This window comes from Typopeltis vanoorti, chromosome 9, assembly GCF_054136105.1.
Source record: "Typopeltis vanoorti isolate ZY-2024b chromosome 9, IOZ_Tvanoo_1.0, whole genome shotgun sequence".
NCBI classification, from domain to species: Eukaryota; Metazoa; Arthropoda; class Arachnida; order Uropygi; family Thelyphonidae; genus Typopeltis; species Typopeltis vanoorti.
In genome coordinates this window covers 47,451,736-47,476,403 of record NC_143557.1, presented here as the reverse complement: position 1 = coordinate 47,476,403, position 24,668 = coordinate 47,451,736, and the positions used below count along the sequence as shown (strand labels likewise).

The 24,668-nt window shown below is 36.5% G+C and overlaps 1 protein-coding gene across 1 annotated transcript in view; it reads right to left on the bottom strand.

The window, feature by feature from the left end:
- l(2)k05819 (transmembrane protein 94-like protein l(2)k05819) overlaps window positions 1-24,668 on the bottom strand; it is a 740,582-nt gene that overhangs the window by 209,785 nt on the left and 506,129 nt on the right. Inside the window, exons 16-17 of the mRNA XM_090398052.1 lie at window positions 7,595-7,712; window positions 1,272-1,402 (exon numbers count right to left, since the gene is read on the bottom strand). Coding sequence (XP_090254178.1) covers window positions 1,272-1,402; window positions 7,595-7,712 — 249 coding nt within the window. The remainder of the gene's footprint in view (window positions 1-1,271; window positions 1,403-7,594; window positions 7,713-24,668) is intronic.

The window sequence follows — 24,668 nt, the reverse complement described above, 5'->3', positions numbered from 1 at the left end:
CGTGACACTTCCAAGGAGTTCGAACCCAGAGCCTTTTGGCTTGACAGTGGATATGCTAACCACTTGGCCAACCAGAAATTATGCCAGAAGAAACTGATCAGACTAGGGTTCTTGGAGTTTTAGTAGATAGGAAGTTATAGATCAAGGGCATTTAGCAAAAGATTGCAGATACAACTCAGAGGTAATTACAATGCTGAAACGAATCTTGACATGTAAAGATAAGTAAGTTATTTTGCCTCTTTACAAGGCTTCGTAAGATCTCACTGAACTACTGTGTGTAGGTCTGGTCTGGTGGGTTCAGTGGTAATTCCTATGCAGTGAAGAGAAGTACAAAGGAGAGTGTTAAAAATGATATCAGATTTGTGGAAGACAGATTGAGAATTTGTAGACAGCAGACACTAGGAAACAGGAGAAAGAGGGAGTGATATGGTTGATACTTACAAACTTCTGAAAGGCTCATAAAAGATATTAGTAGATGGAATCCATCGTTGTATGGAGGGTGAGGACAGGATGAGAGGACATCTTTAGAAATTGAGAATGCCATCAAGTGAGGTGAGAGCTAGATTTTTTTTTCTCAGAGTGGTGCACAATTGGAACGGATTGTGGTTGGTGGTGGTGAGTGCTGGTTGTGTGAATGATTTGAAGAATAAGCATGGTGGCTGGTGTAGGTAATATGTAGCCTCCCTCTATGACTTTTAATAATATAAGTTGCAAGATCTGTAAAGATCACACATCTATAAAATCATAGAATAAAATTCTGACATGAGAACCGATACACAAATATCTTTTTAAAAATTCTTAGTGCTCATCCAAAGAGGCTTGTTCAGCTAAATGAAGATCCTTTCCTCATAGAGTCACATCAGTCTATCCCATTCATGTCAGTTCCTATCTTCTCTATAAATGTTTATCTATTAAAGTGGTGCCCAGCAGTAAACTGCTACCAAAAAAAAAGCAGGTAGTCAACACCCAAACATATCCCATCACTTTTCTTTAATTCCATCTACCAGTATTTGTCTCAAACAGTTTTCTTCAATTTCAAGATCACATTTTCACAAGTACATATTAAATAGGTTTGTTATCACTTCTCAATGACTATTCTACACATGGTACTTATACTCTATTGGTTACATGACCCCTCAAGGTGCTAGTTAAAAACTAAATAAAATTAATTAAAAATAAGTTATATATTTCAAATGATGAAAATTTCTGAGTAACCATATATCTGTAAAATCAATTCTAAGTTCACAGTTGAAATCAAACTACTTATATACCTTGATTCAAATGAATGTGTGGAAGAAATACAGTTGCTAGTATTTGAATACATACTGATTTCATCTTCAAATTTTACAGTAGCCATGTCCAAATTAACCATACTGGGTGCACTTACGCATCGAACAGGTGGCTATAAAAAAATTAATTAATAAATTAACATTAAAAAAAAAACTGAGAAGAGCTTGCTTCAAGAATAATTTTATTAATATATCAAGTATAACAAGAAGTAAATTTTTAATTATTATCTAAATTCTCATTTTAATCTTGTACATTTTTCTCCCAAAATTTTTTTATATTATCATCATTATTTATTATTATTTTGATGAAATGAGTTTAATGAAGATTTATCATTAAATAAATAATAATAAGATTTATGGAGTCAACTAACATTTGAGATAAAAATACTTCAATAATATTAAAATTCTATGTTTTGACTTTTACATTAAGGACATCTTACAGGAATAATTACATCCATGTATACTATATATATGTGTGTTAAAGATACCAAGCAATTTTATAACCTTGGTTTTAATCCTTTACACACAAGAGTGGTCTGAAAAGTTCTCTGCCTCGACCATGGATGGCAACACTATTGGCAAGTTTTTTTTTCTAAGTTGGTACATCCATAACCATCCATGTCAAATTGCAAGTCATTCTATCAAGTAGTTTGTTTTATACAGCTGTCTGAAGCAAAAGTGTTATTTGTATCCCTTGAAATGGATAAAATTGAGTACTATGCAGTTATAAAATTCGTTGTAAAAGAAGGTTTTTAAAGAAGGTAAAAGAAGGTTTAAAGAGGTGTTTCGGCAATGGGAAAATTAAGGGATATGCACAATGAATTGTTGGAACATCTGCCCTATTCCCCAATTCCCCAGATTTCGCTCCCTCTGACTTCTATCTCTTCCCAAAACTAAAACACTTCGTCGTTGGTCAGCGTTTTTCTTCGAATCAAGAGGTCATTGCAGCTGTAGAGGGGTATTTTGCAGCTCTTACTGAGAACAACTACAGGGTTCTTTATATGAATGGCACTGGAGCATTGCTGGAATAAATGTATTAGTCTTAAGGGAGATTATGTTCAAAAATAAAAATAATTTAGAAATTATAAATTCGTTTTTTCATTGTTAAGACGAGAACTTTTCAGACCACCCTTGTAAGTATGTATGTATATATATACACACACACAAGTAACCAGCCATATGGATTCCATCACTTGCGATCTACAGTTGATCTACTTACTTTTACCACCCACCAATGGACTACAGCCATGGAGAAATTTGGAGAAACTCAAGTGGTTGCCTTCGACATTTCAAAGGCATTTTATAGACGTTGAAAATTTTTCCACTTAGTTATACTATAAAGTAAAGATGCCAAGAAATTATATTTTTCGTTTTGGCCTTTATCTGAGTTTAAGCAAAAAGAGTTTGTACGTGAAGTAACTTCATGACTGGGCAATTAGTATATATACGATAATGACTTCACATCACTTGCCCATAATGCAAAGCACATATCCTTAGAGACATGTACAAGGGTGGTCTGAAAAGTTATCAACCTAACAATGAAAAAATGAATTGATAATTTCAAAATTATTTTTATTTTTCAACATAATCTCCCTTAAGACTAATACATTTATTCCAGCAATGCTCCAGTGCCATTATCATATAAAGAACCCTGTAGTTGTTCTCAGTAAGATCTGCAAAATACCCCTCTACAGCTGCAATCACCTCTTGATTCAAAGAAAAACGCTGACCAGCGAGGAAGTGTTTTAGTTTTGGGAGGAGATAGAAGTCAGAGGGAGCAAAATCTGGGGAATTGGGGAATAGGGCAGATGTTTCCAACAATTCATTGTGCATATCCCTTAATTTTCCCACTGCCAAAACACCTCTGTGGGCAGGCGCATTGTCCTGATGAAAGATGATTTTTTCCTTCTGCAAACGGGGTCTTTTTTCATGAATTTTTTCATCTATTCTGGTTAAAAGATCGGAATAATATTCCCCGGTTATTGTTTTACCCTTTTCAAGATAATTAATAAACAAAATGCCTTTAGCATCCCAAAACACCAATGCCATGACCTTTCTTGCTGAAGGAACCGACTTTGTCTTCTTTGGCACTGAACAACTGGCTTCTGTCCACTGTTTTGACTGCAGTTTGGATTCTGGCATGTAATGGTGAATCCAAGTCTCATCCATAGTAATAAATTGATGCATAAAATCAGTTTTCTGCATCAATTACAAATCGTATTATGATTATGAAAACTTTAAAAAATAAAGAATATTTTTTATTATATTAATATTTATAATATATACAGGGTGTTCGGGATAAATTTGACAGTTTCGTAAGGAAAAAGAAAATCTTCTTTGTATCTATTAAATTTAATGAATTGACAAAAAAACATTACAAGCAGAGTTAATTACAATACTATCAACAAGATTTACTCAAAATAACCACCATTAGCATCGATCACAGCTTCAATTCTGCTTCGGAACCTCGAACAAGCTGATGCTACAGTCTCCCTGGGAAGGGCCGCAAAAACTGTTTTAATTTTATCCATTAACTGGGCTTTTGTATTACTGGAAGTGCGATTGGTGTCTTTTTCAACTGCGCCCCATACAAAATAATCCATGGGGTTAAGGTCTGGGGAGTTTGGAGGCCAAACATTTGGACTGGTGAAGTCGTAGAAATTTTCAGACAACCATTTTTGACTTTTCCCAGAGGTGTGGCAAGGGGCCGAATCCTGCTGCCATACATACGGCCTACCATTGGCTACCCTTGTTATCCAGGGCTTGACTACAGTTAGCAACTCCACGAACAAAGCCCGAATTCCAATGCCAGGGTTCTTCAACACCTGTTCCTGCAGATTTGCGAGGAATTCTGCTGTACGAACGCAATCAGATCGTCTGCTAGGGATCTTTCTTCTTGCTACATCCTCGTAGTCACCATTGCAAGTCTCTAGTTCATGCCTGATTGTTTTTACTGTATTCAGGGAGCATTGGGCAGCAGTCGTAATATCCTTATTTTGATGGCAGGCACGAATCATCATGATACAAGTTATTCTCTTCCATGATTCAGGTGGGTTCCAGCTATCCATCCTTTCTGACATCTTGTATATGAATGAAGAAGGGTCCAAACTTTTAAATGAAGAGAAGTGTGTGTTAATACATGTAACTTAAGGAAAAATATAATTAATTATAAATATGTCAAATTTATCCCGAACACCCTGTACATTTAAACCAAATTAAACCAAAATTAAATTTTATTTAAACAAATCAAATATTTATACAGTCTATAAGGTATAAAGTCTTATTAATAATATCACAAAAATTTAGAGCCTCCTGTTAGTTTGAAATTTGTTGTGTTTGTGTTGAAATAAAATACTTCTATTTTGAAGATGAAATGTTTATATTTAGGAGAATTTTTTAAATGTCAGTGATAATATTTTCTTGACAGATGATAATATTTTGGGTAAAAAAATATATACTTGCATAATATAATTAAAGAAATTTTGAGTAATTTATTTGTAGTAGTTTATTTTTTTCCCTACACTTGACAATGTTTATTGCTAACCAGCTTGCCAAAATTTGGACTCAAAGATTGAGAGCATACGGCCTTCATTATGGAAGCAAGATTGCAGTTCATTAGTCTTGATCTGTGGGTTGTTTTGTTATCTTTCATACATGAGAATAATTGTTCACATAAATAGGTGGTTCCAAAATAACATAGAATATTTGCTGCAAACTGTTTTATTTTCAGATATTTTTGACCTAAATAAGTGGATATTTTTGAAACAGCAAACTTCTTGGTATTTCTCTTTTAGATTGGAATCATTTTGGAAATCAATAAGTTCCATTTTAATACAAATAGGAGCGTTTTTGAAATTAAAGGAAAAAGGACTTGTAAAAAGTGAAAAAAAAAACAAAAAAACTGCTTCCTTCTTGCTCCTTAAAATTTGTAAATCACCTATCAAATTCTGCTTTAATCTTTTCTAGTTTGGGACAATACTGAGAAAAGGTAAAACTTTGATTTTTATTGTTCAACTGTTCACACATAGGAAAGTAATTTAGAATATTCTCTTTTAAATGATTTTGAAACAAAACCAATTTACATCTAAAACTTGCCAGTGCATCATACTTGCCAGAGGGGAAAGATATTAACTGATCTTTCCCCTCAAGTTCGACATTCAAATCATTCAAATGTCCTGAAATATTGACTAAGAAAGCTAGATCTTGTATGTACCCATGTCTCATCATTAAGAAATACAACATCATGATTGTTCATTTCCAGGAACAATTTTATCTCCTCTAAAAGTAGAAAAAAGCTTGCTTTTTAAAACATTATGGCAAGGTAACTAACGAATCTCTGTGTAATAAGGTAGCCCTTCAAATTCAGTCTCCAAGTGTTTAAGAAATAATTGGAAGAACGACATTAAATTGCGACCTTCAATTGAAATAGGCCTAAGTTCGATTTTCATCGTGACGGGAGGAATCTTTATCTGGACGATTTCAATCGAAGGTGAGTTAGCTGGTCTCATATGGAGGTAGCAGGGTTTTTTCTCCTGGAAACTCGGGTTTTTCATCCCAAATACAGACAAATCGGCCCTTCAGAACACACATAATTTACAGATAAAAAATACTAGTTGTGGAAGTGGCAGTAGATGGCGTTGATGGAGATGATTCATAGTAGAGGTTCAGTGTAGTGGTTGAGACAATTGTAGGTGTCCTCCTACAATGAGTCTTCGGACTCCTTGGAGGTGTCAGGAAAAATAATAATAATAAAAAAAAATTGTGCAAATTGGCAGTGATTGAGGCCTCTGAATCAGATGAAGTTCACAGTATTTTTCACCGGCTTGAGTAGGCTGCTCATTTCCAATACTTTGGAGCACAGGACCTGCTGATGAATAATGCAGTGGAAAGATTGCAGTTTTGGAATGTCTGGATACATTTCCTTTAACTTTGCTACAAGTCTTGGTATAAAACCTTTATTTTTTGACTGTCATTGCTGGAGCACCATCAGTTGTCACAGCCACAAGCCTGTTCAGAGGAAGTTAATAATATTTATTAACTTCCTCGTCGCAGGTCTGAAGAAACAGAGCAACTTGAAACCACTACATTTGTTTCAGGACAAAAATAATTTAATTCTCAATTTTCTTGAAATTTTCTCCCCTCATCAGCAATTTTTCTATTTCTTCTTGTATTATAAAACAACATTGTCTGGGTGAATAAATATATTACTAATAACAATTTTTATAAAAATGTATTTATATAATTACTTACATTATTAAAACTAAATTTATTCATGTTCGGTGCACTGACATGTGCTTCACAGATCACTAACTGACTGTAGCAGACAATTATAAACTTATGTAGCCTGGATTCACATAGGTGCATATGCTGCGCATCATGTGAACAGCTGCTAGTCAACAGAATTCCTTTTTTTTCAGCATGCTATAAATTAACAATGAAAGCATAAATATAGTTTACAAATGATCAGGATCGGATCTAACATTGAAATTGCGATATATTGCTTTGCAGACCGCATGCAGCCTGCAGGCCACCAGTTTGACATCCTTGGTGTAGATGATGATGATCGTAGTTGCGTTTCATTTTAGTTAGTGGTTTGAGTGACAGAGACAGAGTTGTAGAGTAGGTGCCCTCCCTCGATGAGTCTTTGGACTCAATGGAGGTGTCATGTAATAACACACAATAAAGATACTATATAAATAATATAAATTTATTTATAATAATAATATAAATAAATATAAGTAATTATATAAATAATTACGTAAGTAATTATTTATATAATTACTTACATTATTAAAACTAAATTTATTCATGTTCGGTGCACTGACATGTGCTTCACAGATCACTAACTGACTGTAGCAGACAATTATAAACTTATGTAGCCTGGATTCACATAGGTGCATATGCTGCGCATCATGTGAACAGCTGCTAGTCAACAGAATTCCTTTTTTTTCAGCATGCTATAAATTAACAATGAAAGCATAAATATAGTTTACAAATGATCAGGATCGGATCTAACATTGAAATTGCGATATATTGCTTTGCAGACCGCATGCAGCCTGCAGGCCACCAGTTTGACATCCTTGGTGTAGATGATGATGATCGTAGTTGCGTTTCATTTTAGTTAGTGGTTTGAGTGGCAGAGACAGAGTTGTAGAGTAGGTGCCCTCCCTCGATGAGTCTTTGGACTCAATGGAGGTGTCATGTAATAACACACAATAAAGATACACCATTCCACTTAAGAGTCTACAAACTATTTTTTAAGATAGAATTTATATATATATATATACATATATATATAAACTAACCTTATAATTCAATGCAGTTAAGCCATGCATCATCTCAGTAGAAGCTGTTTTGCATTGTAAAGACACTGAAACTTTACAGGGAAGATGAAAATTTTGAGAAGAATGACTACTTTCTGACCTGAATAAAAACAAAGCAATAATGTAGAGAATACATAATTATGTCAAATATCAACTCAAAAATATTTTAAATTGAAAACTTTAAAGTAGTGTATTCAAAGTTAGAATTCTGCTTTAAATATTGGAATACTGGAATTGAAATAAATATTGGAATGGAATTGTTGGATGGAAAGAATATCTGCGGTGCATGGGAAGCATTTAAACAACCCATGAAAGATGCGATATCAGAATGTGTCCCGAGAGTACAAAGAATAAATAGAGTAGGAGTCAAATGGATGTGTAATCTTATTAAGCAAGAGATTCATAAGAAAAGGATGATGTGGAAGGAATACTGTGTGCATAAGGATGGCATCCGTTATCTGGTAATTTTCACTCATTCTGGTTGTTAGTACCATCCACAATGATGTCACTAACCTTTCCCCAGGCAAAAATAGTCAACTGTTGTACAGAAAGCAAAGATTGAGTATGAAAAGAAACTGGCTCTGAGTGCTAAAGACAACCCACAAGAATTCTATCGATATGCTACAAGTAAAAGAAAGAAAGAATAACTCTTCTAAATCCAGATTGATTGACGGTTACAGATGCAGAAGAGGTTGTTAATGAGTGCCCATTTTGTTAAAAGTTATCAACCTGGTGTATGCAACATTGAGCTCACTGTCACCTCTTCACTAGATGAAGGAACACAGGTGTATGAGGATGAGGAATCACAGATGTTGCACAAATTGAATAAGAATTCAGCAACAGGGACTGATGTGTTGTCAGAATGTGTGCTAATAGAGTGTTCAGCTGAACTGGCCATTCCTTTGACCAGGGTGTTTAATATGAGTCTCAGAACAGGGAAGATTCCACAAGAATCGAAGGAATGTATGGTAATTCCATTGCACAAAGACCAATGTATCCAACTATCAACCAATTAGTATCTCAGGAGTGGTGGTGAAGATTTTGGAAAAATTGGTTAGGGCTTGCATTCAGAAATGGGCTGACAGCGAATATTTACTTTGCAATGAGCAACATGGATTTACTAGGGAAAGTCATGTTTTAGCAACTTGCTCACATTCTATAACAATGTTATCATTGAACTAGAAAAGGGGAATGGATATACCATGATACTTTCGATTATACTAAGGCTTTTGACAGAATACAGCATGATAGACTGCTGCATAAAGTGGAGAAAGTGGGTTTGGGTTATAGAATATTAGCAGGGATAGGAGAATGGATGACTGACAGATATCAAAAAGTGGTATATGGGGGATGTGAGTCTGGAAGTTTAAGGTGCTAGTGGTATACCACAAGGATCTTAATAAATTTAGTTTAATCCTTTATCCAAGTGTGAGCAAACAAAGTTTGAGCCTGGAAGTATCTTCAGGACTGGGGTAAGGTGGTACAACACCAGGGCACTCCTTGCAAAGGTGGAGCAAGCTACCAACATTCCTATACTCAGTATCTCCCAAAACACATCTCCTTGCGGATATGTCTAATGTTATGCATTAAGGGAAGGGCCACTACCCAGACTAGTTTCGACCGTTATTGAGGTCTCTTCAGTGGGAGCCAGACTCAAGTGGAGATACCAGTCAGAAGCATTAGCAAGGTCATCTCTAACTATAGGAGTTGCCAATCGGTGTGCCACATTTTTAATAAATTACTCTGGATTTAGAGGAAGATGTTGAAAGTTTATTTTTCACTTGGTTAGAATATAATAAATTTAGTTTAATCCTTTATCCAAGTGTGAGCAAACAAAGTTTGCACCTGAAAGTATCTTCAGGACTGGGGTAAGGTGGTACAACACCAGGACGACTCCTTGCAAAGGTGGAGCAAGCTACCAATATTCCTATCTCAGTATCTCCCATAATGCAAAACACATCTCCTTGCAGATACGTATAATGTTATGCATTAAGAGAGGGGGCCACTACCCAGACTACTTTCGACCTTTATTGAGGTCTCTTTAGTGAGAGCCAGGCCCAAGTGGAGATACCAGGCAGAAGCATTAGCAAGGTCATCTCTACCTATCAAGGAGTTCCCCAGAGTTGTACCAACTTACCCCAGTCCTGAAGATACTTTCAGGCACAAACTTTGTTTTCTCACACTTGTATAAAGGATTAACCTAAATTTATTATAGTCTAACCAAGTGAAAAATAAACTTTCAACATCTTTCTCTAAATCCATAGTAATTTAATAAAAAGGTGGCACACCGTTTGGGTAGTGGCCCCTCCCTTAATGCATAACATTATAAATATCTGCAAGGAGATGTGTTTTGCATTATGGGAGATACTGAGATAGGAGTGTTGGTAGCTTGCTCCAACTTTGCAAGGAGTCGTCATTGTGTTGTACCACCTTACCCCATTCCTGAAGATACTTTCAGGAGCAAACTTTGTTTGCTCACACTTGGATAAAGGATTAAACTAAATTTATTATATTCTAACCAAGTGAAAAATAAACTTTCAACATCTTACTCTAAATCCAGAGTAATTTATTAAAAAGGTGGCACACCAATTGGCAACTCCTATAGGTAGAGATGACCTTGCTGCTAATGCTTCTGATTGGTATCTCTACTTGGGCCTGGCACCCACTGATGAGACCTCAATAAAGGTCAAAACAAGTCTGGGTAGTGGCCCTTCCCTTAATGCATAACATCAGACATATCCACAAGGAGATGTGTTTTGGATTATGGGAGATATTGAGATAGGAATATTGGTACCTTGCTCCACCTTTGCAAGGAATAGTCCTGGTGTTGTACCACCTTACCCAGTCCTGAAGATACTTTCAGGAGCAAACTTTGTTTGCTCACACTTGGATAAAGGATTAAACTAAATTTATTATATTCTAACCAAGTGAAAAATAAACTTTCAACCACAAGGATCAGTGCTTGTTCTACTGTTATTCAATCTGTACATTAATGATATTGGGAAGAATTTGAGAAGCGACATATAGCTATTTGCTGATAATGCAAAGATAGGTAGGTAGGGTAATCAGGAATGCTACTGATATGCAGGATTGTAGAATACTTGTAGAATGATTTGAATATGCTGGAATTGTGGGCATGGGAAAATGGGTGTCAGTTCAATGTCAGTAAATGTAAAGTGATTCACTTCGGCGTGATTAGATATCCAATGTCATATTATATTGATGGAATTAGGCTAGGGATCTAGGAGTATTAATAGATAGGAAGTTGAAGTTAAGGGGTCATGAGGCAAAGATTGCAAATACAACTCAAAAGAACATTCACATGTAAAAATAAGGATGTAATTTGCCTCTGTACAAGGCCTTGATAAAGACTCACTTGGACTATTGTGTGCAGGTCTGGTCTCCTGGTTTCCGTTGTGATTTTGACATATTGGAGAGAGAGAGAGTACAAAGGAGGGTGTTAAAAATGATATAAGGATTGTAGAATACTGATTATGAAGACAGACTGAGAATTTGTAGACTGCAGACACTAGTGAACAGGAGAAAGAGGGTTGATATGATTGATACTCACAAACTTCTGAAAGGGTCATACAGGATTTCAAATGATGAAATTTTTCAATTTATGAAGAAGGGTGGGGAAAGGACAAGAGGGTATCCTTGGAAGCTGAGAATGAAGGTCGCTAAGAATGGGGGTGAGGACTAGATTTTTCTCTCAGAGGGTGGTGAGTGATTGGAATGGATTGCCATTGGATGTTGTGAGTGCAAGCAGTGTGAATGAATTAAAGAGTAAGTATGATAGCTGTGTGTTGCAGTATGTGGAGTCTGACTCCCTGGAGGTCTCTTTTAATAATAATAATAAATAATAATAAATATATTTTGTGGTTTTATGAAAATGTAACTCACAAGAAAAAAAAAAAAAAGTAACTAGTTTGGAACTATACCATTTTCTTACTTATGTCAATGCTCTATTGCCGTGTCTCCAATAATTCCAAGATAGCATTTTTCTGTTGTGGTAGGGTTTGAACCATTCTTAAAGGAGATCAAATCCTCAATCTTGACTTGGCGTTACTTGATGATTTGACTGATGTAAAAACTTTTACAACTAAAACATTCAGAAACTGAAAAACTCAGTAGTGAAAAGACCTAAAAAACTTTATTTCATTCTTGATAACCTCTGATGATTACTCTTTCATTTAAAACATATACAGGATGATCAAAATGATCCAAACACTGTGAAACTTTACAGGAATACATTGTTCATCATGTGGAAGCAATATCCAAGAAGGGAAAAAAGTCCCAAATTCACTACCAGGGGGTGTTACAAACACCAAATGAATGGAAATTGCATATAACTGCAGGTGTAAGGAGGGTTTAAAAAGATGGTCATGGTAATTTTCACTCATTCTGGTTGTTAGTACCATCCACAATGATGTCACTAACCTTTCCCCAATGTGCTTCACTCATGAAACTTCTTTAAATAACGAAACCTGTGGTGCGATCATAATTAAAAGAAACACACGTATTAACCACAGTGAAAATTATTCAATTGTAAATATTTCATCATAAGTATCTTAGGACATCATCAGTACAGTAGTTTAAAACAATAATAGGAATAATATACAGTTAGGGCGCATGATTACAATAGAATCTCATTAAACGTGCGTAACGTGTTACAGAAGTAAAAGAAAATAAAAATTATTTAACACAATTTTGTATGACAATTTCCCATACTTAAGGAATAGTAAGAACGTCATTGCAGTTTAAGTTTGGTCTGTGTAGTAAGGCTTCAGAACTTTCTTTGTATAAACGTTCATGTTTATATAAAGATCTATGTAAAAGTTTAGACTTTTCTCAATGGATCCTATGGTTTAGATTTTCAATTCCGTGTTGAGAGAGGCCAGATTTCTGCGGTTTAAAAAGACGAAGGTGGTCTTGATGTTCCAAGATGCGTTTTTCTGAACAGACCTACCTGTCTGTCCAAAGTAAGACAATTTGTATGAGCATGAAATCTCATAAATGCCAGGCAACATCAAAAGGTGAGAGTTTGTCCTTAGAAGAAGGTAACAAGTTGTAAATTTGGTTGATAGGTTTGTAAGTAGTGGCAAAATTGCATTTCTTCATAATTTTAGAAAGACGTTCGGAGATGGCTTTGACATAAGGTATGGGAATCCTATGGACTTCATCCTGTCTGGTTTGATGTGTGGAGAAGTGACTGATGATTTTTTGAGTTGTTTTAGGATTATATCCATTTAGGATGGCTGTATTTTTGATTACTTCTAATTCCTGGTTTAAAGATTCTTCAGAGGAGCAGAATTTGTGTGCTCTGGAAACTATCATCATCATCATCAAATTCCTGCCATGTACCCTCAAGGGGTGTACAGGATACGATAGTACTAAATGAAAAATTTACATCATTACTAACTTCCTATCTATAATTTTCCTCCAAATCAGTCTGTTACTTGTCAAGACTCCAACATTATCAGATCTTATATTTCTATCATCTAAGGCACTTTGTACCGTATCAATTCACCTATATCTTGGTCTTCCTCTGGTTCGTTTTGCTGCCAACCTGGTAGAGAACACTTGTTTTTGCTAATCTTTTTTTCGCCCATTCTGTTTAAGGTTACCTTACCATACCACCTGAAATTAGCTCTGCTAATGCATTCCTGGATGCTGACAATATCAAGTTCTTTCCTAATAGCCTCGTTTTTAATATGATATTGCCATCTGTTCATGCCTATAATCTTTCTCAGGACTCTCATATCTGCAGTCTCTAGTCTTTGGTCAAGTGTTTTACTTCTGACCTAGCTCTCAGATCCATAAGTTAAAACTGGTTTGAACATTGTCTTGTATACAGCTAATTTAGTGTTCCAACTAATTTCTCTCTTATTCCATATGAATTTATTCATTTGACTTCCCACCACACCAGCTTTGCTGATTCTGTTGTCTATTTCTATATTTAATTTACCATCTTCACTAAAAATCATGCCTAAGTAGCTGAAATGTTTCACTTGTTCCACAGGTTCTCCATTCACAACACAGTTGACATTTTCAATGATTCTGCCTATTTTCATAGTCTTTGTCTTTTTATTGCTGACCTTCGTACCATATCTATTACAAGAGCTATTCAATTTAGTCAGAGAATCTTGCGACGTAGCGGATTTATTTAGAAGTATAACATCATCCGCATAAAGCAAAGAGCTGACATTAACATCTCCAATTTTGATATCATGTTTAATACCACTTTCCTTCATAATGTGATCCATATAGATAATGAATAACAGAGGGGATAATGTACATCCTTGTCTCACACCAGATTTAACATTAAACCATCTTCCTGTACTTCCTTCAGTTCTAACTGCTGACTTACAACTCAAATAAAGACTAAGTATTACTTGATATAATGCCCCATTGACACCATATAACTGTAGTATATTGAATAGCTTCTCTCTTGGCACCTTGTCATATGGCTTTTCCAAATCGACAAAACTTAAATACAGATCTCTGTTATATTCCTATGCTTTCTCGACTATTTGTCGTAAAGTGAAGATCTGATCCTGACAGCCTCTATTTGGCCTGAATCCAGCATGTTCTTCACCAGCTTTTCTTCCACAATTCTTCTCAACCGTTTCTCAAGTATACCTGCATTGATCTTGCCAGGAACACGCAGTAGGGAAATACTTCTGTAATTCTCACATTCAGTTTTATTTCCGTTTTTATATATGGGTACTATGAGAGCTCTATTCCAATCATCGAGAATTCGTCCCTCTGTCCAGGCTTTCTGAACTATGCAGTGCAGCTACTGTAAGACTCTTATGCCACCATACTTCAGCATTTCTGGTCGAATATCATCTACTTCTGCTGCCTTTCCACATTTGAAGCCTTTGACGGCTTTTTCTACTTCAAGTATGGATATGTATTCCTGACTGCATGCCTCATTTTCATTTTGATGGCTTTGTTAATCGAAAAATTGTCACATTTGGGGTTCAGAAAACCCCAAATAAAAAAGTCCAACAGCATTTAGTCACATGATCTGGGCGGCCAATTCTGTTTACCAAAACGGGAAATTACACGACCAGGAAATGACTCATGCAGTAATTGAATTGTTTCTCGGGCTGTATAGCATGTGGCACCGTCTTGTTGAAACTACATGTCGTCCACATCCATATCTTGCAATTTAGGCACAAAAAACTGGATTATCATGTCGCGATAGCGAGCACCATTAACTGTTATTGCCTTACCAGCTGCATTTTTGAAGCAGAATGGACCGATGATGCCTGCAGCCTAAAATCTGCACCAAACAGTGACACGTTGTGGATGCATTTGTTTCTCAACAATCACTCGTGGATTTTCTGAACCCCAAATGTGACAATTTTGTCGATTAACAAAGCCATCAAGATGAAAATGAGCCTCATCGCTGAAGAAGATTTTGCTCGAAAAATAAGCATCCACTTGTTGTTGTTCCATAATTATTCAACGAACTCTCTTCGCTGTGTGTGGTCAGTAGGCTTCAGTTCTTGAGTCAATTGAACTTTGTAAGCATAAAGACAAATCTTTCATGAGAATACACTGTAGAGAGCTTCTCAAAATGCTCAATTCAAGACCGTGCCGAATTGATGTTCCTGGACTCTCAGCAACACTCTCACGAACTGCTTCGATGTTTTCTGTTGAATGACTTGTTGAAGGACTTATTCCAGAGTGTATAAGATCACTAATTGATCCAGTTTCCTTGAATTTTTTAATTAATCTTTTCACAGTTAATGAAGTTAAATCACTATTCCGACCATATTTTGTACAAAAATTGCGAACTGTAGCTGCCAAACCTTCATTATTTTTAAAATATTGCTCAACAATGAAAATGCATTGTTCTTTCGTGTAGCGCTCCACTTTTAATAACCCTGAACTGTCAGCTGTCATGCTGTCTTTTTTTCCTCGTTGGCAACACTTTACCGCGCAAATAGCGCTAAATTTAAATCTTGCGTGAATTTTGGGACACCCTATATATCAGATGGAAATTTTAGAGTTAGTAATTCTATTGTTTCTTCAGGGGGGGGGGAATGTTTGTGAAGAGGGAGACAATGTCAAAGCTGATTATCAAGTCAGTTTTTGATAGTTGAATGTCTTTAATTTTTGTGTGAAACTCAGTAGAATTTTTGATTGAAGAGACCGAGTGACCTATGTGAGGGCAGAGAAGGTTAGATAAGAATCTTGATAACTTGTAAGTTGGACTGCTGATACTGTCTACGATGGATCTAAGTGGAACATTAGTTTTGTATAGCTTAGGTAAGCCATAAATTCTAGGAGGTCTTGCATGGTATGTTTCTCCTAAGGACAAACTCTCACCTTTGATGTTGCCTTGTGTTTATGAGATTCCATGCTCATGCAAATTGTCTTACTTTGGACAGACAGGTAGGTCTGTTCAGAAAAACACATCTTGGAACATCAAGACCACATTCATCTTTTTAAACCGCAGAAATATGGCCTCTCTCAACACGGAATTGAAAATCCAAACCATAGGATCCATTGAGAAAAGTCTAAACTTTTACATAGATCTTTATATAAACATGAACGTTTATACAAAGAAAATTCTGAAGCCCTACTATACAGACCAAAATTAAACCACAACGACGTTCTTACTATTCCTAATATTCTTACTATTCCTAAGTATGGGAAATTGTCATACAAAATTGTGTTAAATAATTTTTTTTTTTTTACTTCTGTAACACGTTACGCACGTTTAATGAGATTCTATTGTAATCATGCACCCTAACTGTATGTTATTCCTATTATTGTTTTAAACTGCTGTACTGATGATGTCCTAAGATACTTAGGATGAAATATTTACAATTAAATAATTTTCACTGTGGTTAATATGTGTGTTTCTTTTTAATTTTCACTCATGAAGTTGTGCTACCTAAACAATTGCAATGGTGCACTCCATGAACTTCGTTGCCTGAATAAATGTCGATGCAGTCCGCTATCTCCATGTGCTCTGCAATGAATGATTAGTCACTTTGAAGAAATGTGATTGTTAGGAGTTAGACATGGCAGAGGTCACAAACCAATCAATTCATAACAAGTGAATGAAGTTGCTACAGACAATGTGTAGAATGCCATATAATAGTGTTGGTTCCTGCAGTGCATGTGCTGTATCAAGCCACATGGATGTGCCTTACACAACTGTCTGGAAAATTCTATGGAAGATTCCGGATTTATACCCATTCAAGATAACCTGACACAGAAGTTACACCCACAGGACTTTGTAAGTTGACCAACATTAACTTTAACATTCCTTCCTCAAGTGGAGTTTGAAGTTCCATGGCTGCGGAGGATTTTGTGGGAGATGAGGCTCACTTTCACCTGAATGGAGCTGTGAATACCCAGAATTACTGGGTATGACCTATGCAAAACAGATATGCTATCCAACAAATTACTTTGCATTCACCCATATTTACTATCTGATGCGGGCTTACAGCTTTGTTTATCATTTGGATCATTCTTCTTTGAGGGCATTTACTAGTCAGATACTGGGACCTGATCACTTACTGATGAGAGGTAACACGATATGATAAACAATATTGTTGTGCAATAATGAGTTTGAGGGACGAAGTGAGCTGTATGGGAGCGATGGACTGCATGCATTTGAGTGGTTATGGTGTGAGTCGCTTGGAGAGACTGCTGCTGGAAGGTAGAGAAGTGAATAGAGAGAATGAATCAGATCAAGAGGGGAGTGATGTGGAAGAGCAGGAGAGTAAGACAGGAGAGATTGAAGGAGTGGAAATGAATGTGGAAGTGAGTGGTATGAGTATAGATAATGAGAGAATGGGTGTGCAAGAGGAGCAGGGAAACGGGGAGGCTCAGGGTGGACAGGGATACACAGCGTGAGAAAGGTGGATGCTCCAAGAGGAGGTGAGAGAATGTGTAGGCAGGAAAGTAATGGGATGATCAGGGATCAAAAGGAAACAGATGGAATTGCAGAATACGTGGTGATAATATATCACCACGTATTCTGAAGGAATGTGCCAGAGAGTTGACACCTGCCTTGAGATATTTTTTTAATACGAGACTTGCACTTGGTCAAGTCCCTAAAGAGTGGAAGGAGGGCAAGATTGTGCCACTTCATAAAGGAGGTGATCGAACTCAAGCATCAAACTATAGGCCTATCTGTGTGTCGGGTGTTGTGGTTAAGTTGTTGGAGAAGCTTGTGAGAGCTAGAATCCAGAGTTGGGTTGACAACAATGGTATAATCTTTGATGGACAGCATGGATTTGCTAAAGGGAGGTCGTGTTTTAGTAATCTACTTACTTATTACAATAAAGTGACTGCTTCCTTGGACAGAGGAGAAGGATACACAGTAATATACTTGGATTTCGCAAAAGCTTTTGATAGAGTGCCTCATGATAAGTTGACAGTCAAACTAGAGCAGATGGGGTTGGATATTAGATTAGTGCATTGGATTGGAGACTGGCTATCTGATAGGTATCAAAAAGTTGTGTATGGGGGTGCAATATCCAGGAAAAGGAAAGTCACTAGTGGAGTGCCTCAGGGATCTGTTTTAGGGCCATTACTATTTAACTTGTATATTAATGATATTGGCGAAGATTTGGATGGAGATATTCAGTTGTTTGCAGATGATGCAAAGTTGGGAAGAACCATAAAGAGTAGTGAAGATGTTGTGGCCTTGCAAGAAGACTTGAATAAATTGAGTGATTGGGCAAGCAAATGGGGGTGTGAGTTCAATGTTGCAAAATGTAAGGTTTTAAAATTTGGAAAACAAAGATGGGATGCAGAATTTATGCTTGGTAAGAATATATTGTTGGAAGTAGAGGAAATAAGAGATCTGGGAGTGATAGTGGATAAAGATCTAAAATTTAGGGGTCACATCGCCAAAATTGTGAAGACAACACAAAGACTTCTGGGAATGATGAGGAGGACACTGACGTGTAGAAGTAGGGAGATTCTTGTTCCATTGTATAAGGCTTTGATTAGGCCACACATGGACAATTGTGCCCAGATTTGGTCACCTGGTTTTCAGAAGGATGAGGAGATGTTGGAAAGGGTCCAAAGGCGACTGACTAAGGTAGTTTCTGACCTCTGGAATGTCGAGTATGAGGAAAGATTGAAAAGATGTAATTTGCAGAGACTAGTGGAGAGAAGGAAGAGGGGAGATATGATAGAGACCTACAAGTTGGTAAGGGGTTGCTATAGGATCAATGGTGGAGAAGTTCTACAGCGAATAGTGGGAGATCAGGGGAGAACCAGAGGTCATCCCTGGAAACTGTATAAAGAGGGTGTGAGTAGGGGAGTGAGAGGCAGGTTTTTTTCGTGCAGAGTTGTGAATGATTGGAATGCCTTGCCTGAGAGTGTGGTGTCTGCAAGGAGTTTGAATGTGTTTAAGACCCGGTATGATGAGATGTGTGTGAGATAAAAGGACCTCCTAGATGAGTCTTTGACTCCATGAGGTCTTGTTTAATAATAATAATAATAATAATAATAATAACTACACAAGTGCCTGTGCTTGGATTCAGTCATTTTTATGCAGGATGACACCCCTCCACACATTGATCGACCAACAAAAAGGAAGTTCTTTGAGAATATTTCATGGAAGCCAGAGTGATAAGCCATGCATTTCCCACTATATGACTACCTCATTCACCTGACCTGATCCCCTGTGACTTCTGGCTCTTGGGATTTCTCAAAGATAGAGTTTATTGGGATTATCCTGATAACTTGCTAGCACTGAAAGATGGCACAACACATCATGTGCACAACATCAATCCCAACTAGCAGCATTCTGCTCTTGAACATACTATGCAAAGGATGCAGTTTGTGGCATACCAGGAAGGGCAACACACTGAAGTACAATCCATGAATGCATAATGGAAGTGAATAAAAATGTGTTATTTATGCTCATGTTTCTCCTTCTTACACACACAGACAGACAGACAGACAGACACACACAGAAAAATTACATCTACATTCGATACATAATACAACCCCCCCCCCCCCGGTGATGAATTTTGGAACTGCATTTGTTTTTTCCTCAAATAACGCTTCAGCATGATGCACAATGTAATCCTGCAGTGATGTGCAGCATTTGGATCACTGGGTAAAACTCCACAAGGTTTTAAACAGGGGTACTTTAATTTTGATCACCCAGTATAAGAATAATACAAATGAAGAGCAATAAATTTAGGTGAATAAGTGAATGAAACTAGTTCCAATCATGTTCACAAGCACTAGAGTGTACATATACATCCATAGATTTCAGTTATAACAATAAATAAATGCCTAAGTGTATATAACTCTTTTAGACAACATATACAAGAATCTCCAACAAAATCCTCCCATGGGTATAATTAATGAATGTTAATTATTTGCAATTGTCTTTAGGTGGGAGATGAATTTCATCACTGGTGCCCAGCTCATCAAAGTATTGAAGTTGGTTCAAAAAAACATCTTTGGTCTCTAGAGCAGGGTTTTTAGAATATGTAAAAATAAATAAAAAAAGATAAACAATAAATAAAATAACATAAAATAAAATAATAAAACATTAGGCTACCCTCTGTATTGATGTACTATCTAGTTCTAGAGCCTTTTTTGTAAGTAGAAGACATAAAAATGTCCTAAGTGCATTATTTTACTGTAAAGTCATCAGTATGATACTATTAGGAAATTAATTACTAATTTATAGTTTACTTCAGGAACATTCAAGTAGCAATGACTCACAGAGGCTCAGTACAGAAAAGTGTATGTGTATGTGAGGGCGCACATACACACTAAGAAGTAAATAGAATTTATGCAATAAATTAATACTGAAGTCATCATTTTCCTCAAAATTTTAAAATATTTAAACTGCTGTTGAGGTTCACATTAGGTCAACTATGAAGGGCATCATAAGGAAGATTCCACAGTAATCGAAAGAATGTATGATAACCTTGTTATACAAGGGTAGTGCAAAGGCTGATGTATCCAACTATTGACCTATCAATATCTCTAGAGAGGCAGTGAAGATTTTGAAAAATCTGGATAGGGCTTGCATTCATAAATTGTTTGACAGAGAATCTCTACTTAGCAATGAACAGTTTATCAGCTCACTAACGACAGGTTATGTTTCAGCAACTTGCTCGTATTCAATAATAATGCTATCACTCGGTTACAAAAGACAAAACAAACTTCGCTAAGGTTTTTGACAGAATACAGCATGGAAGATTGTTGCATGAGGTTGAGAAAATGGGATTGGATTATGAAATATTAGCATGGATAAGAGGAGGATGGGTGACTGACATATCAAAAAAGAGCACATGAGAGATTTGAGTCTGCAAGATTTAAGGTAACCAGTGGTGCACCACAAGGATCAGTCCTTGGTTTGCTGTTATTCAATCTACACATTAATGACATTGAGAAGTACTTGAAAGAAGACACACAGCTACTTGATGATGAAGTAAGGATGGACTGGATAATCAGAAATGTAACTGATATCCAGAACTTGCAGAATGATTTGAACAGGCTGAACTGTGAGCATGAAAATGGCTGTTAAGTTCAATATTAGTAAATGCGGTCATGCACTTTGTTGTGATGAGATAGCCAATGTCATATTATTCTTTCTTTTAAGGTTACACAGTGATCAACATTCATATTTATGAATTTAGAGATACAAAACACATGTGTTGAAAAGATTATTTTACTGATTAATAATAAAATAATAACTTGACATTTCGACCCCTGTATTGAGGTCATCATCAGAAGGATACATGTGTATACGAACCATGCTACATGCTGCTGCAATCTATACAGGTAAATTACATCTACGTTGTTAACAAATCTTTTTTCTTAGCCTGCCCTCTAGTGATAAAAAAAAAAACTACAATAAACTCTGCTCAAGTCCTCACATACTAAGAATCTTCTGGAATTATACACTTCATATTGTTATATTACGATTATCTTCTGAATTTGTACAGTACGGTTGCTATTGAATATTCAGGGAAAAAAAAAAAAAAAACACTTCACCAAGTGTTTTTGTATTGAGATTTTTCTTTGTGGTTGCTATGAAGATTGCAAATGGGTCCTCCCACATTCTTGGAATGGTTAGACCATCATTTTTATTCAGATTCGGATCACGTGTGAGCATTTCACATGCTTCCTTAAATTTCCGCTCGAACCAGGTTTTGGTGCAGTGTAGGGACTTGGTACCTTTCCAATCAATTCTGTGGTATGTTTGGAGCGCATGGTCAGAAAGGCCGGTTTTTCCAAAATGAGGTATTTTATGTGTTGTTTGTGTTCATCCTTCCTGATTGGGATGGTTCGCCCAGTTTCCCCTATGTATGGTATATTACATGTGCATTGTATTTTGTAAACCCCTGGGTGGGCCTGGTGTGGCAGAGGATCCTTGGAAGAACTGAGTAGGTGTCTTAATTTTGTCGGGGGTTTAAAGGTGGTTTTGATGTTATATTTGTGTAGTGTTCTATCTATTTTTTCGGAAATGCCTCTAACATATAGTATAGCAATAGCATTCTTGAAATCTTTTTTGTTATTAGTGACATCTTTGTGGAGGATCTTGTGAATGGTTTTTATACTGCATCCATTTTTTATAAAGGTATGTTTGATGGTCTCATATTCATGGTTAAGAGCTTGTTCATTTGAATAAAGAGTTTGAGCTCTGTGTTTAAGGGTGCTTATGACCCCTAGTTTTTGTGTTGGGTGGTGATAAGAAGTTTTGTATATGTACTGGCCTGTGTGTGTAGGTTTGCGGTAAACTGAGAAGGAGAGACAGCCTGAAGGAAGACGTGTGACAAGTGTGTCTAGGAAAGGAAGAGAGTTGTTTTTTTCTATTTCAATGGTGAATTGGATGCGTTTGTGTTGTTTGTTCAGGTGGCTAAGGAATGTATTTAGTGCTTCGCAGCCGTGGGGCCAAATGGCAAAAATATCGTCGACATATCTGAGCCAAATTTTGGGCTTCAGGCAAGCCGACTCTACAGCTCGTTGCTCAACGTCTTCCATATAAAAGTTAGCTATTGGGGGGAAAGTGGTGAGCCCATGGCTGTACCCTCTTTTTGAGGATAAAAATTGTTTAGCCACACGAAATATCCGGAGCGGAGTACGTGGCTAAAGAGGGCAGTGATGTCGTGTGGAAATATGTTCTGTAAGAGCAAGATAGTAACATTGATTGGAACATTGGTGAAAAGGGAAGTTATGTCAAAGCTGACTAATAGATCTTGGTTGTTGAGTGTAATGTTTTTAATTTTGTTTATGAAATGTTGTGTATTTTTTATGTAGGAAGGGGAATGACCAACCAATTCCTTGAGTGTGGCTGCTAATTTTTTGGCTAAGTGGTAATTCGGGCTGTCGATTCCTTCCACAATTATACGTAATGGTGTGTTTGTTTTGTGTACTTTTGGCAGGCCATAAATTCTGGGCGCGGGCATACTGCGGTATTAATTTTTTAATTGTTTCTTCTGGCCACGTGTTAACTAATTTAAGTAATTCAGTAGTTTTCTTTTTGTTGCATTGCATGGGGTTGTAATTCACCATTTGGTAGTGTTGTGGTCCGATACCAAATGGTTCATTTTTTCTATGTAGGTTGTCCGATTTAAAACAACAGTGGCATTCCCTTTATCTGCTTTTGTGATAATAATGTCACGGTTATTTTTTTAGGGATTTGAGGGCCAGTTTTTCAGCTTTGTTTAAGTTGCTGCTTAATTTTTTGGTTGAATTTAGTAAACAGGCAGTTTCCATCCATATTTTGTCAGCTAAATTAGCAGGGAGGGATCTTAAACCTCTCTCGATATGATAGATTATATCTGGTTTATTTACTGACCTCAGAGCAATGGCATAATTTAGACCTTTCTCTAGTAGCGAGAGTTCACCTTGGGTGAGGTTGTAATCCGATTGGTTGATAACTAGACAGTGGTCCGATGGTGGTTGGTTGCTCCAACTGCATTTGTGGATGATTGGCTGCTCCTTTTGTTATTGCGTCGTAATTATCTTGTGCTTTCCTGTAGTTTTAATGCTTGAAACTTTGTTATTAATTGTTCTTTGTTTTTGAGTAATAGATGCTTGGCTGAGTCGCCTGTGATCTTGTCCAGAATATCCCAAATTTCTGGATTAACGTAACTGGATAGCTCAAATTTTAGTTGTAACACTTTGGCTTGGGTAAATGCTAAGTTCTTTCGTGCCTCATGAATCTTTCTCTGAACAACGCTTTTTCTAGCCTGGCTTTAGCTGATGTAAATTTCTTCTTTAGTTTAATGAAGTTGCGTATTAAGTTGCTGTTCACTCTTACACAACTTCTGCAGATGATCCCTTAGTTTTTTGATTATTTGTCACATATTGCCAGGCTGGTTGGTTGAGTGGTTAGCATATCTGCTCTCCAGCTGAAGGCTGCGGATTCGAATCCCGCCGCGGGCATGGATATTTGTGATTATCTATGAAAATACTAGTGGTGGTGGTGGTGGAGAGTAGATGCTGTTGGTGTAGATGATGAGATTGGTGGATGGGGTTGATTGGTGGAGCCGGAGAGTTGAAGAGTAGGTGCCCTCCCTCGATGAGTCTTAACCTCCCTGAAGGTGTCAAATAATAATAATAATAATAACATATTGTAGTTTTATACAAGCATATACATACAAATTTTTATCTCTCTAATACTTATGTTTTTTGAACCTATTTTTTTTTATTGAGCTATTGAGAACAAAGAGGTAAATTTAACTCATCCCTGATATAGTGAGTATTGATTATGAGGAAATTTTGTTGGTTACTTGATACTCTTTATAACCAAGTTTAGCTGTATTTTGAAAAGTATCAAATGAGGTAACAAATGATAGAAAACTGGTAGAAAAAATCCTAGCCTAAACAAACTACTCTTCTCTTAGACTTTCCTCTATTTTATTTCTTATTCTCATTATCCTTTCATAAATCTGTGCAGATTAGCATAAATCTTTTAATACAGCAACACTGGTAGCCTAATCAGTAATTAAACTTCTAAGTGCTTGTTATATTAAGGCTAACATCCTGGAGTACTACAGTTATAATTATAATTTATAATGACCTCTTAGAAGAA